Source organism: Panthera onca, chromosome B2 (assembly GCF_046562875.1).
Source record: "Panthera onca isolate mPanOnc1 chromosome B2, mPanOnc1 haplotype 2, whole genome shotgun sequence".
Taxonomy (NCBI): domain Eukaryota; kingdom Metazoa; phylum Chordata; class Mammalia; order Carnivora; family Felidae; genus Panthera; species Panthera onca.
Genome location: NC_138343.1, coordinates 124,324,591 through 124,343,972, shown reverse-complemented (window position 1 = coordinate 124,343,972; position 19,382 = coordinate 124,324,591). Strand labels below are relative to the sequence as shown.

General features: G+C 41.9%; 1 protein-coding gene across 3 annotated transcripts in view; it reads left to right on the top strand.

Annotated features, from left to right (window-relative positions):
• Window positions 1–19,382, top strand: part of NHSL1 (NHS like 1) — a 132,328-nt gene that overhangs the window by 10,578 nt on the left and 102,368 nt on the right. The window contains exon 1 of one of the 3 annotated variants that reach the window (XM_060616779.3): window positions 14,551–14,836. The exons of the other annotated variants lie outside the window; for them this stretch is intronic. Coding sequence (XP_060472762.3) covers window positions 14,821–14,836 — 16 coding nt within the window. The 5' untranslated portion in view covers window positions 14,551–14,820. Of the gene's footprint in view, window positions 1–14,550; window positions 14,837–19,382 lie in introns of those variants that run through there. 3 annotated transcript variants of the gene reach the window in all.

Sequence of the window (19,382 nt, the reverse complement as noted above, 5' to 3'; positions counted from 1 at the left end):
TGCCCCTATTCCCGAAGGTTCTCGTTTACTTTGTAACTGGAAACGCCTCAGCTAAAGTAGAAACTGGGTGTCGGGTGTTTCTGGATTACATTTTGAGATAAACCAGAATTCCTACCTGAACACAGGCGTGTCCTGCTTCGGTCTTGATTGGTTGGGGATTCTTTTTACAAAGCATACAAAAGACAGTTTGTGAATTTGTCTTGGTGGGTGGTTGTGGCTGGTGTTGGCTTGGTCGCTGTGGTCGTTTTGACCAGTAGTTATTTATTTACATAGTTTTTTTTTCACCAACAGAAAGTACCTAGAGTGCTTTGACTTCCTGGGAAAGGAACTTTGACTTTTACCTTAAAGTAATTTTATTGCAGAGTTAATCAATACCCTCTATTCCTGCTATAAAAATATCTTTTAACCATTTTTCTTTTTAGCTGGCCGTCCCATTATTTGTCCTCAGGTATGAATGCCTGAATGTTGTTCTGTCCTAAGGATCCCACTTCTGTTTGATTTGTAAGCAGTTTTTGAGACACCCGGTTGCATTTGGGGCATTCTGATGGGCTATTGATGTTTTCTGAATCTGGCAACGTTGGGATTTTTCTCCGTTAACATTCCTTCGGATCATCAGACCTTGGTTACATCCCACACACTGGGTATGTGTTAGTTTATCCACTTGACCTGGGTGCTTAAGTCATTGTAACGACGGAAAGGTCACAGAGGTAGTTTTAGAGATCTTGAAGGTTATGCCTCAACTCCGACTAACAGAGGTCAGAACAGAAATCAAATCAGTAACATTTCCTCAAATTTCTGAGCAAGTTGAGCCAGGTTGCTCTATAACAAATGCTTGTTTGGGATGGAATAAAGAATCTTCTACAGTAGAACTATAGTATGAATGTCTTGAGTTTTTCAGTGCCAGAAAAATTTAATTACAGTTGACTTAAAAAAAAATTTTTTTTTAATCTTTATTTATTTTTGAGAGAGAGACAGAGTGTGAGCAGGGGAGGAGCAGAGAGAGAGGGAGACACAGAATCCGGAGCAGGCTCCAGGCCCTGAGCTGTCAGCACAGAGCCCGAAGTCGGACGTTCAACCGACTGAGCCACCCAGGTGCCCCCAGTTGACTTTTAATTTTTTTATTTTAGTTTTTTTAATGCTTTATTTTATTTTACTTATTTATTTTTTTGAGAGAGAGTCAGAGCATGAGCGGGGGAGCGGCAGAGAGAGAGGGAGACACAGAATCCGAAGCAGGCTCCAGGCTCTGAGCTGTCAGCACAGAGCCGGATGCGGGGCTTGAGCCCACAAATGGTGAGGTAATGACCTGAGCTGAAGTTGGATGCTTAACCGACTGAACCACCCAGGTGCCCCTATAGTTGACTTTTTGTCAATGACTCTCAAAATTTTGCCCATGTCCATAATAATAAGTACACTTTAGATTGGTTTATAGTCCACACATTGTGTATACATTTGACTGTTGAACGACATGGGTTTGAATTGCATGGACCCTCTGATACATGGATTTTTCCCCAATAGTTACAGTACAGTACTGTAAATGTATTTTCTCTTACTTCTGTTTTTCTTAATAATATTTTCTTTTTTTCTAGCTTACTATGATGTAAGAATATAGCGTATAATACATACGACATATGAAATATATGGATTAATCGACTTTATGTAGTTGTTAAGGCTTCCAGTCAACAGTAGGCTGTTTAGTAGTTAAGTTATTGGGGAGTTCAAAAGTTACACACAGATTTTCAACTGTACAGAATGGGGAATGAGGGGAGGAGTTGGTGCGCCTAGCTCCCATGTTATTCAAGAGTCAACTGAACACACACACACACACACACACACACACACACACACACGCACAATGAGGCAGAAGTTTTGTGAAGCTACTTCATTGTCACATGACTCCATGCAACAATTTTCTCTTCTGTTTTATTTTTTTTTTTTAAGTTTATCAATTCATTTAGAGAGAGAGAGAGAGCGCACACAAGCAGGGGAAGGGCAGAGAGAGGGAGGGAGGGAGGGAGGGAGAGAGAGAGAGAGAGAAAGAATCCTAACGGTGCAGAGCCCAACTTGGGGGTCGAACTCACAAACCTTGAGATTATGACCTGAGCTGAAATCAAGAGTCAGAAACTTAACCGGCTGAGCCACCCAGGTGCCCCTTTTTGTTTTATTAGGCAGAAAACGTCAGTCCTCACCTACCGAAGTGATGTTGTGACTCCCTTATTATATCATAGCCTTCAATGGGTAAACCACTGCTTTCAGTAGACTTCACTTCCTTGGGTAGGTTCTTAATATTCTTGTGTACCAGGTCACTCCTTCACAATGTTTAAGAGTGACAAACTAGGATGGAGTTTCTGTGAATAATCCATGGTCATTTCACTCTTGTAGAAGGGTCTCGCACCTCTGAAGTGTCTTGAGATGCAATGTAGATTTGTGGTGCATCTCAGCAATCATCTGCTCTGAGGACTGACTTACAGTCATGAGCATGTAAGCGTTCCCCATGGCAAGTTCTCTTCTAGGTTGACCTCTGGGCCCCTCTCCCATAAGGGGAAATGCTTAAAAATTAGGCGGGACTGAGTGATTTCCAGTGTAACCCTTGTTGCCTGATGGAGCACAGTGTCACAGAGCTTGCGTTCCGCAGATTATGTGCACCTGCTAACCGACCCAGGGGAAAGCTCATGAATAGCAATGTCTGAAGAATTTCTGCCTTGTTCTGGGGATTTTTCTATCATGCTTACTGGCCTACTGTCTGTCCCCCTTAGAGGAAAATCAGTTGAGAAGTTGCGTCCATTTAAGTTCCCTTTCCAGTTGTTGGACTCTAGCCTGTATGGGTCAGATATCCGATGTCTAATTGGAGGGAGAACTCATTTCCTTTGAAACAAAAGGTTATTGTAAAAAAAGAAAAAAAACAACAACAGAAAACAACAACTGGTATTTGGTTAGAGATACTTTTCTAATATGGACTACATGTTAGCTGATATAAAATGTTAGAGGAATATGCCTTTTATTTATTTGTGTTTTCATAGAATAGAAGCCTGCTTCATTCATCTTTCAGAATGTTATTTTTTATTTTTTAATTTTTAAATGTTTATTTATTTATTTTGAGAGAGAGAGAGAATATGAGTGATGGAGGGGCAGGGAGAGAGGGAGAGAGAGAAATCCCAAGCAGGCTCCACACTGACAGCACAGAGCCCAGGGCGGGGCTCAATCCCACGAATTGTGAGATCATGACCTCAGTCGAAATCAAAGAGTCAGACGCTCGACCGACTGAGCCACCCAGGTGCCCCTCATCTTTCAGAATTAGCAATATTTTCTTATGAATGTTGTTCTAAAGTATACTCTGCAGATGGAGTCGCTTTGCAGGTTATGGCTTACACGGTATTCAGACGTGTATGGTCTCGTTCCATTGTTATGACAGTCCTGTGAGATGGGCAGAAGAGGTGACATTATCCCCTTTGGTGGCAAGAAAACAGTCTCTGAAAGACGAAGTGACTTACCTGATGCCATATAGATAATAATGGTGTAGATTGGGTCTGAGGCCACTTCTTGTGACATGGTCACTCCCTTTCCATGACACCGTGCAGTGTCTCTGCTCAATCCACACAGCACAGTTGAACCTTGCTTTGAGGCTTCGGGCGTCACTGCGAATAGTCACTGAACGGGTAAGAACCTGGTGATGCTCCCTGGTGGATGCTGAGATGAGTAAGATCTTTGCTTTGGCACAAAGTGGGTCTCCACTGCCTGCCGCTTGTGCCACTTCTGCTGGAAGGCTGTCGGCTCTCTTTCCCCGTGTAGATGTGCCTGCCTCTTGTCCTCACCGCGCCCTGACTTGGTATTTCTAATTTGTTACCCTGTGTGGAGGGTCGGGGCGATCCAATTTATTGCAACAGGGTTGGTCAAAAAATGATAATAAGATCTTGAGCCATAATCCTGTGAGTGATGCTCTCTGGTCAGAGACCATTTTGGCTTCTTGACTTCTTCACCGTATGTTGAGTGGGTGAGTTTGCCAGAAAAGTGATCTCTTGATAAGTAGGATGTGGCTGTAATAGGTAAATAAGTTTTTTCCATGTTTATCTTTTGTTGGCTTTTCTTCTTAGGACAGTTGAATGAAGCACGTGTTTGCATTAATGTTATGAAATTGTGACTTAGGCCATCCCGGTTCTTTTTGTAAATGCTAGATTTTTAAACACTTCTATAAAACCACTGTGACTTTTCAAGGAGGATCACTGCACTGTTTCACGTAATAAACAAGTGTAGCTTTGCCGCTTTTAAGCTTTGGTTTCACCATCAGCCACTTTCTCTAATAACGTGTTATGTTCTCCCTCTCCTCTCCCTCCCCTCTCTTCGTGCCGGCTGATATTTGGACACCAGGTATATGCTCATGTGTTTCATATGGTTGAAATTGCCTCCCCATATCTTCAGTTCCATATCTTCACATCATCTGCTTCAAAAAAATTAAAAAAGATACTGAAGATGAGACCGTATTCCTATGACTGAAACCACTTCTTCTCCACTGAGTATTTTTAGTCAAACACTTTAAGTGACATTTGATCCTCATTAACACAAATGGGAATGATGTAAAATGGGACTGAAAAAACTGGTCTGACTCTGTCTTTTCTGCGAATTTCTTTCTTTTCTTTCTTTCTTTCTTTCTTTCTTTCTTTCTTTCTTTCTTTCTTTCTTTCATGTTTGTTTTTGAGAAAGAGAGAGAGGGGGTGTGAGCAGGGGAGGGTCACAGAGAGAGGGAGACACAGAATCTGAAGCAGGCTGCAGGCTCCAAGCTGTCAGCACGGAGCCAATGCGGAGCTAGAACTCACGAACTGTAAGATCAAGACCTGAGCCAAAGTCGGATGCCTAACCGACTGAGCCACCCAGGTGCCCCTGAATTTCTTTTTTTTTTTTTAAATTCTTTCATGTTTGTTTATTTATTTATTTATTTATTTATTTTTATTAAAAAATTTTTTTTAAACATTTATTCATTTTTGAGACAGAGAGAGACAGAGCATGAACAGGGGAAGGTCAGAGAGAGAGGGAGACACAGAATCTGAAACAGGCTCCAGGCTCTGAGCTGTCAGCACAGAGCCCGATGCGGGGCTCGAACACATGGACCGCGAGATCATGACCCGAGCCGAAGTCGGGTGCCCAACCGACTGAGCCACCCAGGCGCCCCATCATGTTAATTTATTTTTTAGAGAGATAGAGAGAGTGAGTACATGTGCACAAGCAGGGGAGGGGCGGGGGTGGGGGGAGAGAGAGAGAGAGAGAGAGACAGAGGATCCCAAGCAGGCTTCACGCTGTCAGCCCAGAGACCAATGTGGGGCTCGAACTCAAGAACCATGAGATCATGACCTGAACTGAAGTCGGATGCCCAACCCACTGAGCCACCCAGGCGTCCTCTGTGAATTTCTTAATAAGCCAGTAATATCCCAAATACTCAGAATTAACATGATCTTTGAATACTCTATGTTGAAATGCTGCAGTCCCCATTTTGCACCCTAGGCCCACAGTAGTAGCTCATTGAATATATAGGAGAGCTCCAAAAATGTTGAGATGCAATTTGAATAAGTTGAAAGTAGAGTTTAAAAAGCAAATGTTTTTTCCCTGTGACTCAAGAAACGAGGCTCAGAGAAAAGTAACAATTTCAAGAAAAACTGTTAGCCTTTCTCTCATTTTCCAAACATTAGAGAATTAATAAAAGAGGCTCACTCCTGATATCAAAAGCTTTGGATACCCAATAGAGTTATTCTGTGTTTTGGTTGTAAAGTCTCAGAGATAATAATTATAAAGATGTTTTTCTTTTCAGATAAAGTGACATTTCGAAGAAGTCTGTTTTGTGAATACCTGATTAGAAAAGCCAACTGGAGCAATTGTTTAGAGGCAGTGACCACATATTTTCCTCTCTCAGTGTCATTTAAGAGCATTTTAGTAAATATTTGTATATAGTCTCTGAATTGGAACTATGAAGGATCCAAGTAGAGTTACCTTCACAAAACAAGACTAACCTGTTAGGGTCCGGTGGAGCCCTTTCTCCTCTCTTCAGTGGTTTTCAGATTGTGTTCCTGTCTATTCTTTAATTTTGACCTTCCTGACCCCTCTGGGAAGGTCAAGCAGCAGATTCCTTTGCTGACCTTCCAGAACACTTTTGGGAAGCCTTTCCTTCAATGTATCCCACAGAAAGTTTTCTTAAATAGATATGCAGCAAATGAGCAACTTCTGAAGGATGGAAAAGGCATCTGAAAACAGGGTCTCTGGTGTCACTTTCATTCTACTCACAAAAATAAAATTCATTCAGCTTTCAAAGAATTGAAGGAAAAAAAGCAAACCAAACTCACCCCCCCCAACCTCCCACCCCCCCCCCCCAAAAACCCCACAAAAGACAAACAGAAACCCCAAGGGCCCTGGGCTATAGCCTTTCTTTTGCATGAAGTGAAGTGCTCAGAGAAAGTCGAATCACTTAATAGAGCTGTCAGAAGCACATCTGCCTCAAAATAAGTGCTTTTTCAAACTTTAAATGTAGTATTCTATTTCTGACATATAACTTTTTTTCCTCTTGAGGGGCTGTGGATTTATTATCATTAATAGCTGAGTTGGCAGAGATGCGTGAAATAAAAATAGAACACAAATGCCAGCCATTATCATCAACAGAATCGTAGGTGACTTCTGTTAGGGCTTAACTTTACTGATGTCAAGCAAAGAAGGGAGGGAGAGAGAGGGAGAGGGTCACACAGGCAAGGAGGGAATGAAGGAGGAAGGAGGAAAAGAGGAAGAGGTGAAACAAAAACAAAAAACGGAAAAGGCTTAGATCTGTTTAGCGTGATCAAAGAGGAGGATCAGAAAAGAGCTGTTTCTGTGGTTTGCTCTGTTCTCTGCGGATCTTGTAACTCTGTGATTATCATGCGCCGTGGCAAGACGCCACCCTGAAATTGGTCTGCCGATTTGAGAATCATTTTCTTGCTTATTTTTAAACTCCTCTAAGGACAGGGAAAGGACTTGAAGGAGCCTAAATCGTGTGGTTTCCTCAAACCATTACTGTTGTAAATCCTATGGGTCCCGAAATAACTTGGCTATTCCTGAAGTTTCAAACTGCCTGACCGCTCAGAAGACTTGGCGGTTGAAAGGGAAGTGATTAGCCCCTTCCTTTAAGCCTTGTCACCAAGGTTTAAGTGGGTCAAAAGTTGGAGAACGTGAGTTCAGGAATAAACTACCTTTTTATGGAAATCTTCTAGTTCATTACAGAACTTTGAGTTTTTCAGATACATAGTGGGCTTTAAAATAAAGTGTTTTAAATTTGTAAGTCTTAAGTGAACTTAAATATTAGAGTATTTCGTTATCTGTGCAGAAATTATCAGGAGCCTAGACATTTTAACTTGACACATCTTCCTTTCAGTTTTTATCTGTTTACTTGATGATTAAAGGTAATGACAGTCCAGTTACTCTCTATGGTTATGGGCTTATGTTTTATTAACAAGGAAATTGTGGCAGAACTCGTGTTCCTCTTGTTTGGCTGGTTCATGATCTTGAGTAATTCTGATTTGTAGACTGACTTCTCTTTAGGCTGATTTAGGAGGGTAATTTCGTGAGTGGAAGAGTTACACCTGTTTCTGTGGCTGGCGGTTGGTGATTGTTTTAACTTCCTCAGATTACTCAGATGCTTAGGGGAAAAGGATACAATTGACCTCCCTCTTTTTAGGGTTTTTGTTTGTTTGTTTTTTGTTTTTAGAGGGGTTTTCATCGATATGTGTATTTTGGGAGTCACACGTTGACGAACTATGCGGTAGGAAAGGATATGAGGATATTTATACGTGCTCTAAACTTAGACTGTTCAAAATATGCACATATTAGGCATATTGGTAACGGCAAAGCGTTACGAAAATTAATTTTAGACTCTAGGGGTTTTATTTTTCTCCTGTAATACGTTTCCTAATAAGTTCACTAAGAAAGGGGATTTGGGGTCATTATTATGACATCGTTTTGGGATCCTCCCTCCAGCTGGACACACTGACTTCAATGTTCTTGTATGGATATTTTCAAAAATATGTTTTTTCTTTTCCACTTCCATCATCCTTCAAACATTTAATTAGGCTGAAGGAGAATAGGAAAAACTGCTTTCTGAGTTTGTTGGAGAAGCTGTCTTGAGAGAGAATGGTTTTTTATTTGTGGGTTTGAAAATGAGGCCGCGGGGCACCCTGGGTGGCTCAGTTGGTTGAGCGTCTGACTTCGGCTCAGGTCACGATCTTGTGGTCTGTGAGTTCGAGCCCCACGTTGGGCTATGTGCCGACAGCTCAGAGCCTGGAGCCTGCTTCGGATTCTGTGTCTCTCTCTCTCTCTCTCTCTCTCTCTGCCCCTCCCGTGCTCGTGCTCTCTCTCTTTCTCTCTCAAAAATAAGTAAACATTAAATAAAAAAAAAAAAAAAGAAAATGAGCCTCTTTAGACTATTAGCCTTTTTTATGTTTTTTTAAAATTTTATTGAGACATAATTGACATATAGCATTAGTTTTAGGTATACAACATAATGATTTGATATTTGTGTATACCGTGATAGACTATTAAAGAAATGATGATTTTATAAAAATTCTACCATAGATTTAACTATTAATGATCAGTAACTATTATTTAATAATGAGTTTCAGTATAGTTATATGTAGGGAAAATAGTATCTATTTAATTTCTTAAATATTTTTTTAATCTTTACTTGTTTTTGAGAGAGAGACAGAGTGTGAGCAGGGCAGGAGCAGAGAGAGAGGGAGCCACAGAATCCGAAGCAGGCTCCAGGCCCTGAGCGGTCAGCACAGAGCCCAACACGGTGCTCGAACTCACGAACTATGAGATCATGACCTGAGCCGAAGTCGGATGCTCAACCGACTGAGCCACCCAGGCACCCCAGCATCGATTTAATTTTAAGGACTATGTTAAATTTTTTAATGATGTCTCATAGGAATCATTATGCTACAGGATATATATCTCATCTAAGTTTTATACACTTTCCACTAACATTTTGCTATTGGACAAAATATTAATGTGATAATAATTTGATTTATGCTAAGAACGTTGATCACTTATTCTGTTTCAGGTATCCCACAGGGCATTACGGATTAAGTGAAAATGAGCAAGTCTCTGCTTTGAGGACCTTTCATTTTAGGTGGGCAGGTAGAATTGAGACACTATGATAACTGCATAGATAAAGTGCCCTGATGACTTAGTGCAAGGAGAGATTGATTCTGCTGGAGGAGAGGAGCATGATCAAAGGAGGCTTCAGAGAAGTGAAAAATAGGCTGTGGGAGAGGGGGCTGCGTTTTAAATTTTTTTTTTTTTAACGTTTATTTATTTTTGAGACAGAGAGAGACAGAGCATGAATGGGGGAGGGTCAGAGAGAGGGAGACACAGAATCCGAGACAGGATCCAGGCTCTGAGCTGTCAGCACAGAGCCCGACGCGGGGCTTGAACCCACGGACCGCGAGATCACGACCTGAGCCAAAGTCGGCTGCTTAACCGACTGAGCCACCCAGGCGCCCCAGGGCTGCGTTTTAGATGAAGGAAATGATGGCCTGATCAAAGACAGTGGAGGTATGAGACCATACGAAGTATGCACAAAGCCTGCTGACAGGGCCCCTGAGCGGGGATAGGACCAGAAAATTTGGGGAAAAGAATGGACTCCAAGTGTCAACCCTTTTACTTTACTGCTAGACGAGGAGCACGGGGTTTATCCATACCTTGTATTTTTCACATAAGTGGAATCATCATCATCATCATCATCATTTTCCTAAAGGAGAGAATAGAGCAGATGAAGCTCTTTTGGAGAGAGGTAGTTAGTATGAAGGTGAATGAAGAGGTCAGATTTAGAAAGAAAAAATAAACGAGTGTAAAGGCATCAAGGAGTGTTGCAGCTTGAAGAAACATCTCAGCCATGGGTGGTACCTTTGGAAGCTACATCAGGTAGGATGGATGGAGCAAGGTTGCACGGGAAAGACTCCTTCCTGCTGCCGTTGCTGACGAGGTGCACTGTGTCCCTAAGGTGGACACAGTGGGGTGGGTGGGTGGAGTTCCAGACCGGAGGCCAATGGACAGCAACGGAGTCGCGGCAAATCTGCACACGTAAGGGAGACCAGGAAAGGATGTGAAATCATCTAAGGGCTCAGGTCAGCTTGCAGACTCATTATTACATTCCCTGGGAAAATAGAACCAGAGGGACCCAAGAGTTCTTAAAAAAAGAAAATCAAGTCATTTGGCTATCAGAGCCAGGGTGGCATGAATGAGATTAGAGACGGAGTTCACGGGAAAGAGCCGAATGAGGGCTGCTTTCTTGGCAGTGACGTCACGAAGTCCAGACTCAGCTTTGAAGGAAAAAAACATTGAAATAACCCTGGCTCAGGAAAACATATTTTAAAATGGCCAATTAGAGCAGAACTCTCATGATTCCTAGAGGAGAGATAGTGACCTGCATGAGCCTGCCTGAGGCCAGAAGCCACTGAAGAACTCTTGGGAAGCATCTGCCAGTTTCCTTGGCCTTCTGTAGCTGATTTGGGTCCAGCACAAAGTAACCTGTCTTTTTAATGAGCCAGGATTCAGACATCTCAGAGAATGGTTGCCCCTGGATTAAGTAGGTCAGCTCTGCCCCCAGAGTACAGAAAAATCAAACAGGAGACAGGGTGAGATGATGGTAGGTGGAGGAAGTGTCTAGAACAAAGACCTGTGTCCAGGTTTCCACATGATGAACTAGCACTGCTATAGAAGGGGCCAGACTGGCACACTAGACCTTGGGAACGAGCTGGGGAAAAGGTGAAGTTAGCCAATTTAAAGACACAGTGCTCTAATATTTTTTCATCTTTCTCTTGGGCCTGTGGGAGTAATAAATATATAGAAAAACTCAGAATGTTGGTAAAAACAGAAGTACCGTAGAACCGTTGGGGGAGCTGGCAACGACTAAACCTTTAGTGTAAGATGTTCCAGTGGTGCCACTCAGCCTTGGCCACCAGAGGGGCTCCTCCTCTGGTCATTCTGATCTCAAAAGTATCAGAGGGTTTCGGCATCCTCAGTCTCTTGTAACATAGGGGAAAATGGAAAATGATGTTTGGCAGTAGTCTTTAATCTCCTCTGACTTTCAAAGCACTGAGATGAGCGCCCGGAAAACAAGCCTTACCTGGTGGAATACTTTTCTAGTTGATGCAAAACAAACCCTGGAATGGGGACAAAGAAGGGGTTTTTCATTGCCGTCTGACCCTTTTGGTAGGAGTAAGAGCCAAGATGCGTAGAAAGAAAATACTGGTTTGCCTGCTTTTCTTGTATAATTTTGTCACGTGTTTTGCCAGGAACAAGTAGAATCTTGAGCCTTTCTAGATTCGCTAATTCTGTGTCTCATGTAAATTAATTCCTCATTTACTGATATCTTCACTATTTTACTGAAACGACAAAAATGTTTTTAGCACACAAGTTTCATAGTGCCGGTTTGGAAGCTATAAATATCTGTAAGTTTTTGGCTGTATGTGTGGTTACCACTCCCTCTGGCAGAGATGTTAATGTTAAACGTTAACACAATGCTGGATGTTGTAATCCTACGAGGGAATCAAGTGGTTGTGCTCTAAGGTCATGGCTGGCAAAGGCACCTGTGTCCTGTCCAAAGGGCGGTGAATTCTGCAAGCATGCATCATCCCAGGCCTGCTCGCCTCACGCAGGCTTCCTAGGTATACATTTCGCTCTCAGTAGCAGTCCTCGCTGGTGACAGATCATAATAATTTTCATGGGTACTTCTTATTTTTTTCCCCCCCGATCGAACAGCGTGCTCTTTCATGTTTTGTTTCTCACACATAGTCGCAATTGTTTGATGGTGAAAACAAGTGATTGAAAAAATATTTATATGTAGTTTTATGTTTGATGTCAATAAAAGCTGATTCCATTTTCACTGCTTGAGTTTAATGCTGTGACCTTTTCAGATGGTGGTACCCATGATTTCACTAATTCAATAGAAGATGGTATTTATGCTGCTTAGGAATGTTCTAGGAAGATTTTTTTTTTCTTCAGTAAGAATTTAGCCACAATGGTGTGGAAGAAACAGGTTTTAAGCCCAGGTGATTATGAATTAAAGTTAGCTTAAAAAGAGAAAAAAGTGTCTCCCTTCACACACGATGCTTACTTAGCTAACTGTGTTAGTTGTCTAGGGCTGCTGTGACGAATTACAACAAATGGGTGGCTTGAGAGGACTGAAATGTATTCTCTCCCAGTGCAGGAGGCCAGAAGTCCGAAATCAAGATGTCCACAGGGCCATCTGTGCTCCTTCCAGAGGCTCTAGGGGAGAATCCTTCCCTCCTCTTTCAGCTTCAGATGGCTCCAAACAGTACGTGTCTTGTGGATACATAACTCCATTCTTGTGGTCTTTATCTCCTCCTCTGTGTGTCTGTGTCTTTTCTGTCTCTTTTAAAGATAGTCTTATTGTCCTTACCACCACCCTAACCCTGTATTAGCTCACCTTGATCCTTACCTTAAGTACATCTACAAAGACTTTATTGCCAAATAAGGTCACATCCTGAGGCTCTGGGTAGACAGGAATGTTGGTGGGGACACTGTTCAACCCATTACATTCAATTATAGATGTTTTAACTTGGTAAACTAGCGTAGCTTAGCTAGGAGGTAATAGGCAAGAAGCTATCATTGATCATCATTAACTTTGTGTATTCTTCTATTATATAACTTACTAGATTATGTTAGTTGTTTATTCATCCGCCTACCTCTTGCACTAAACCATGAGAAGGCAAAGCTTGTCTCTTTTCCTGACATCATGCGCCTAATAAAACACTTATATATTATATTCATACACATATCTATATTTATATGTGTCACAGTGAAAAATTAGCGGGGTAGGCTAGGATTGAATTTTACAGTTAATTTAGTCCCCACCTTCAGTGCACACATTTATAGCTCTATGAACTGCTGTAGGGACAGTTCGATAATGCTACAGATGTGGCTGCAATCGAGTTCTCTTTGCTTTCCGATTCAGTATTCTTTCTAGCATATAAAGTCATCTCTATATTAAAAGGTTTGACTATAAGTATTCAGAGTGCTGGTAAAAGCATACAACCACCCAAAACTCTGTGCACTGATCTATGTTCAGAAATCTTAATTCTCCAACATGCAGAATTTCTCTGTGTGCAACTTAAAAAGGCGACTCACCCCAAAGAACACTTTGAGGAATACCTTTGCAATTGGTAAATTGCATGGGAGACCACTCAAAATAGGAAAAGACGAGGAATGACTCTGCCTGTCGGGGGCGGGGGGGGGGGCTTGTCACATAGTGAGATGGAAAAGGCTAAGTCAGGTGGCTTGACTTTGATCTTGACACAGCTGCTGGTTAGTTGGGCAAATCACCTCATCTCTGAAGCAGTCTATCAGATGAGATGAGTGATAAGGTTCCGGTTCTGTTCTAAGTGTTAATTCCACTGTCTGTCATTCCACATGCAGATGTTTTTCAACCCAGCAGCTTCTGGCGAGGGTCCTCTCCCATGTCTTGGTGGCCAGAGCAACTAGTGCACTGGCTTCCTCATCACAGGGAACTTATTAACCAGACACTGCTGGTAATACTTGAAGACAAGGAGTAGAAACCAAATGAGGGTATGCTGAACCCTATGTTGAAAGCCAAAAGACACGGAGCATCCACACCACATCCCAGGGGCTGCAGCGAGCACCCCAGGACACAGACAGACAGATTAGTTCTGTGAGTCAGTTTCCTGCATCCCGTGGAGTCAAAAGGAAGACCTGCACACAGCAACGGGTCTTGCAAACAATGGCCACTTCCGGTGACCAGGGGACTCAAAAGTCACCGAGCGTCTGGAGGGCACTCACAGTTCAGACAGCACTTTCAAGCAGGGTACTCCTGAGGCCGCCTGTGTAGGCTGTTTCTTTTTAGATATGCAATAAAATTCCTTCTTCCACTTTGAACCTGTGTTAAAAGAGTTTACGGTAATCTTGAACTCACCAGAGCGAATCTAGCTTTTCAGCGGAGGAGGAGAAATTTAGCAAGTGGATTGTGGCTGCAGCAGAGTTAGAAATTCACATCCTCTGATGCCAGCTAAAGTGCACCGATCTTTGTTTCCTCATCCAAAAATTGGCAATGCCGCTTCAGATTGGTAACGCGCTTCAGATTTGTATCCTAACACTCAAGTTTATTATTAGCAGTAGTCGCAATAGTAATGATAGTCAACATGTCCATAGCGCTTACTATTTGTTCGACACTGTTGTGAGTGCTTCACATATATCCACCCATTTATATAGACTCAGACAGCTGTGTGCAGAGTTTCACATCATAATGGTTAGTGCTAATTATGTACCAGCATGTGAGTTGTTCCACGCCAGAAAGAAAACAAGTGTGTGAGTAACAGGAATAACGAAGTCAAAGAGTAGTTGTCATAATTAATAGCAAAGAGTGAAATGAAACCAAGTCAAGTGATTTCCTTTTTGTGTTGTTGATCACGTGAGGTCCTGCATCTGGTGCAATGGAAAAAAAAAAAAAAAAAACACAAAACTGCTGATAAGACAAACAAATGGGCTTGCCCTTACGCAGTTCTGCGCTGCACTATGTGAACAGTCCCAGCTCCCTTCACTTTCCAAGATGATCCTGGCTGATTCCATGGTGTGAAACAGCGTATGAAAGATAGGGAGGTGTCAGCAGCTCAGCCCAGAAAGCCGGGGATTGGGCAGTGGCTTCCTGTAATCACAGTTGCTGGCTGACTGCCCTGCTCTCTGGCAGTGAATGTGGGGAGGTGGGCTGGGAGACAGCTGTGCCTCGCACTGCAGGCTACATGGGACTGTAGAGCACCAGCCCCTCCATGGAACTGCTTCAGAATGTTCTGCCTGAAAGGTGAGGGGGCTTTGGGTCCATTTAGGTGGGTAAATTTTAGTTAGGCAAAACTGTCATCTAGCATCAGAGTCTAAGTCACAGTGCTGGCACTATTAAAATCAAAGCTTGAGCGAGTTTGTAAGTCTGAGAGCGAAAAAGTCATTGTTCTTTTTTGTTGTTGTTGTTGCAAACAGGAAGAAAGACCTCCTGCCGGGGAGATGGAATTTTCTTTTAGACAGAAAGGATATTTCTCTGTTTGGATGTGTTTTGTATGCGTTTTGTCATAGCCAAAGTAGTTCCAAGTTTAGTGTTAAGGAAACTTAATGAAAGTAGGAATGGTTTATAGTTGTTAGCATGAGTTCTGTCAGAGAAGTTTTCATGAGATAAGTTGCCCATGTAAAGGATCAGCATGAATGGAAAGAGGGAATCAATTCTCTTCCTGTAAGCTTTAATGTGTGAATTCAGGAATGAATTTAATTTTACTGTAGAGCATGCTTCTTGTTCTAGCTATGTATAGATGATAGTGCTTCCTAAGTACCGTAAGATGGTGAACATATGAGTATATGTAGAGATTCCCTGATTAGGGAGTGTTTTCTCTTTGTAGGCAAGTGTTTTTCCTTCAAACTCTATTTTTGTTCCGACTCTTGCCTTCATGTAATTAGTTTAGACATTAGAGAGTGTGTTTGTCTATGAGATCGTTGGACTGGAAGAGTTAAAATTAATTTCCTTGGAACTGGGGTAGACTCTTTTGTTCGTATCTTTCAGCATATGTCATTCCGTTGATGGAAAATTCTTGACAGCTTTTCAATTTTGGGACATTAAGTGATCCTGGCTTTACTCACTTTGCTGATTTCTCCTTTGTCCACAAAGCCTATTAATGAGTTAGAGACATGGACTCTGTAGTTTGCACTTTTACAGTTTTAACTCTGATTTGACACCTTAAAAACCAGCAAAGTCTTTGATAGTAAACTTTGAGTTTGGTATATTTGTTTCTATGGCTTTTACACATTTGATGAAAGCAAGGGGGTAAGAACAAACCAGGACATCACATTTTCCTCTCCCTAAGAATTCAATTCGTTCTTGCTCTAGAGAGTATCTATCTAGTTGCAGTGGATTTCTAAAGAGCTCTATAAGAGTGAAGTGAGTTTGGATAGTTCTGAAAAGTAATTTTAGATGAAATGAGTTATGAGCTCTTGTGATGCTGTTTGTTAAATAATGTGTTTGCTCAAAAAAAAAAAAAAAAGTATAACCATGAAGAGCCAGAATTTAGTATTATGGGAGGAGGGTGTATGCTGGCCTAGTGTAATTTCCAGAGTAGTTGAAATCATGATGATCTAATGATAGCTTGAGGTTTAGGATTTTTAATTGAATGCAGGTGTGGAGTTGTTGCAGGGTATGACTTCTGCAGCTTCAACATATTTGTCTCCACCTATTCCCATAACAGCCATTTCATTTTATTAAAGAATCTATCAATTTCATGGACTCTTAGTTTCCGTGGTAACTTAGGAAATTTTAGAAAGTCAAGTGAATGGCATGTGATGACAAGCGAGTACTTTTGTGCTGAAGAGTGCGTTCTAATCAGGAATCCACAATCCCCTTTAAAGCTCACTCTCTGATCTCCCAGCAGCCAGGACACACAGTTGACATTTGGCTCTCTTCCTGTGACTTATAGCCTTTTGATTTACAGTAATGATTTGTCAGCTGCCCTTTGTGCTTCATACGAGGCAAACACATGATGAAGGAATAGCGAGTGAGGTTGCACACAGGAGTATGAAGGGCTCCTTGTCGGTGCTTTGTGTTCTTACTGTGTCTGTGTTTCCCTCTGTCGGAGACTTTTTCAGAGGCTTCCGTTAATTAGCCTGTGTCTGTGGCCAGCTGAGGTTCTAGGGGCTATTGAGTCTGTGGTTTAGCATTGACGTTAAAGGAAAGACGATTGCCCTTCTTTTGGGTAAGTCATGTTCCTGAGTATTTCTTTTAATTGTTGAAAGAAAACTTTCGCATCAGACGGTCTCCCACACTGCTGCAGGGTTTCCTTTTCTCCATTTAGACTATTTTTTTTCTAAAGTCATGTCTACTCAGTTTTTGCTCGGTTTGGTGCTAGAGAAAGTAACTTCTTGGAAGAGAGATGTCATCTCTGTCATTTCTGTTGGCTGTGATAATTCACACGGTTTCAATTTCTCTCAATTATTGCCATTGAAGCAGATCAGAATCGTTCACTCCACCCAATTCATTTTATATGAGCAGCATCTGAGCTCCCACTCTCTGGGAGGATGCTCTCTTGGGTTCTGCCAAGGTCCCTGTGGTTAACAAAGCCATGGTGTGTTGTTCCTTCACTATGTAGTCAGTGATCTCCTGTGGTCTAGGAAGTGTGTTTCCGGCTCATCAAATAATATGATTAACAGCAAACCACCATGCATATATTAGAAACCATTCATGGGTTATTCTGTTGAAACTATCAGAATAACATATTTTTACCACGAATCCTGGGTGGAACACAAGTTTGTCTGAGATGATTCAGAATGCAGATTTCTTAATTAGAGCACATCAGCTTCCTCTTTGTAAATATTAATTATCTTTGTAGTGGCACCTCTAACTGTGAAGACTGATTTCTTGCTTTCGGTTTCCAGTCCATCACAGACAGATATTTTGTAAGACGACATTATGTGCTGCGTGATGTCACCACAGTGTCACACAGCTATAGAAGTGAAGCATTTTCTCTTGTTTCTTGTAGCAGACCGATAGCAAAGCATTGGCCACCTGACACCGATCCTAGAGTTTCTGTAACAAACTACCAGTAGGTATGTGGCTTAAAACAGAAATTTCTCCTCTCATATTCTAGGTGCTAGAATCCAAAATCAAGGTGTTGTTAGGGTCATGTTCCCCGTGAAGCCTCTTGAGAATCTTTTTTTTTTTTTTTTTTGGCTTCTACCAGTTTCTGGTGGCCTTGGGTATTTCTTGGCTTGTGGTTGCATCTCTGGCTCTGTTTTCACATGGCCTTCTTCCTGGGGTATCTCTGTAATTAAAAAAAAAATGTTTTTTTTCATGTTCATTTATTTATTTAGAGAGAGTGCCTACATGTGCACACGAGTGGGGGAGGGACAGAGAGAGGGAGGGAGAGAATCCCAAGCAGACAGCGCAGAGCCCAACGTGGGGCTCGATCCCACAAACCGTGAGATCATGCCCTTCAGCCATCCGGGCGCCGGTATCTTTGTAATTTTTATAAAAAAACACGTGTCATTGGATTTCAGGTCTACCCTAATCCAGTATATGACCTCATCTTAACTGATTATATCTGCAAGGATTCTCTTTCCTAATAAGGCCACATTCTGAGGTTCCTGGTAGATGTGGATTTGGTGGGGAGGGGAACACTGTTTAACCCCTTAGAGTAGACTGGGCATAAAATCACTTTGATTGAAGGTAACCTTATAGGGGGTGTATCGAATGGAGAGCTGCACTGTAAGAATGACTCTCCAGCGTAGCTGCTTGGGGAGGCACTTGAAACTTAAGTTTGAGACGGGTTTGTCTGGGCAGGTAGAAGGGTCAAGGATGTGCCCACTGTGATCAGTCACGCAAGAGAAAATGTTGCCTTTTTCTTTCCTAGAAATGATCAAGTTTTCTCCATTGAACGCTTGCCCTACTGAGAAAGGGGAAAATAAAAAACAAAGTTGAGCTTGGTTCACTGCAGTCAACTCGGTGCAAGCCAAAATTTAAACAGTTGCATTAGATAGCTCAGTCTGTTGGATGACTCAGTCTTTCAGAATTCTCCCATTATCCTCCTTCTCTCCAAAGTGGATTTTGTTGCTAAGTCTTCCCCTTATTAATGTAACACAAGTGATGCATGCTAAGTCACATACTCTTGAAGCATTGGCTTATTTGTTACATAATTTTTAAAATTGTCAAGCAAGATACCTCTCTGTAGTTGAGATAAAAAAGTGTTGTTTTAAAAATGTCATTCTCAATGTGGAAAGGAATCATCATAATCCTTTTGTGGTCTAAGAATAATTTCAATATGTTTTATGAGCATCATAGACTTTAGTTTCTGAATTTAGTATGGGGTTTTACTTAGTCAACATTCTCTCCAGGGATTTTAAACCTGGCTTTGGTGTTGGACTAGATTCTTTCCCTTTCTCAGCTCTTCTTGTCAGGCAAGATCTAGAAATCCAGTTTCATGGATTGGAAATGGAGTGGGTGTACCCCAGCTGCCTGCATGCTCAGCGTGGTAGGGTCCTGTCTTTAGTCTTTTCTGCTTCACAAGTTACAGACAGACTTAGGAAAGCCTTTAGGTTGTCTAATAATAGCAAAGAGTTATGTTGGAGATTACAGCTATGAACTATCTCAGGCATGTGCTTCTGCTCCCACGAGGGCCGTTCATACTAGAAACTCCGCTCTCTCCCTCCTCGTGCACCCTGGAACAGACCACAGGCTGCTTTCCAGTTGTCTTGTGTATGTTGTGCATGTAAAAGAATTCCTTAGATTCTTTTCTTGGCAGCATTTGGAAAATAATGTCTGGAATCAGAAACAGATTTGTTATTTCTGTGCTGAAACAAGTGCATTTTTCAAGTTAGCT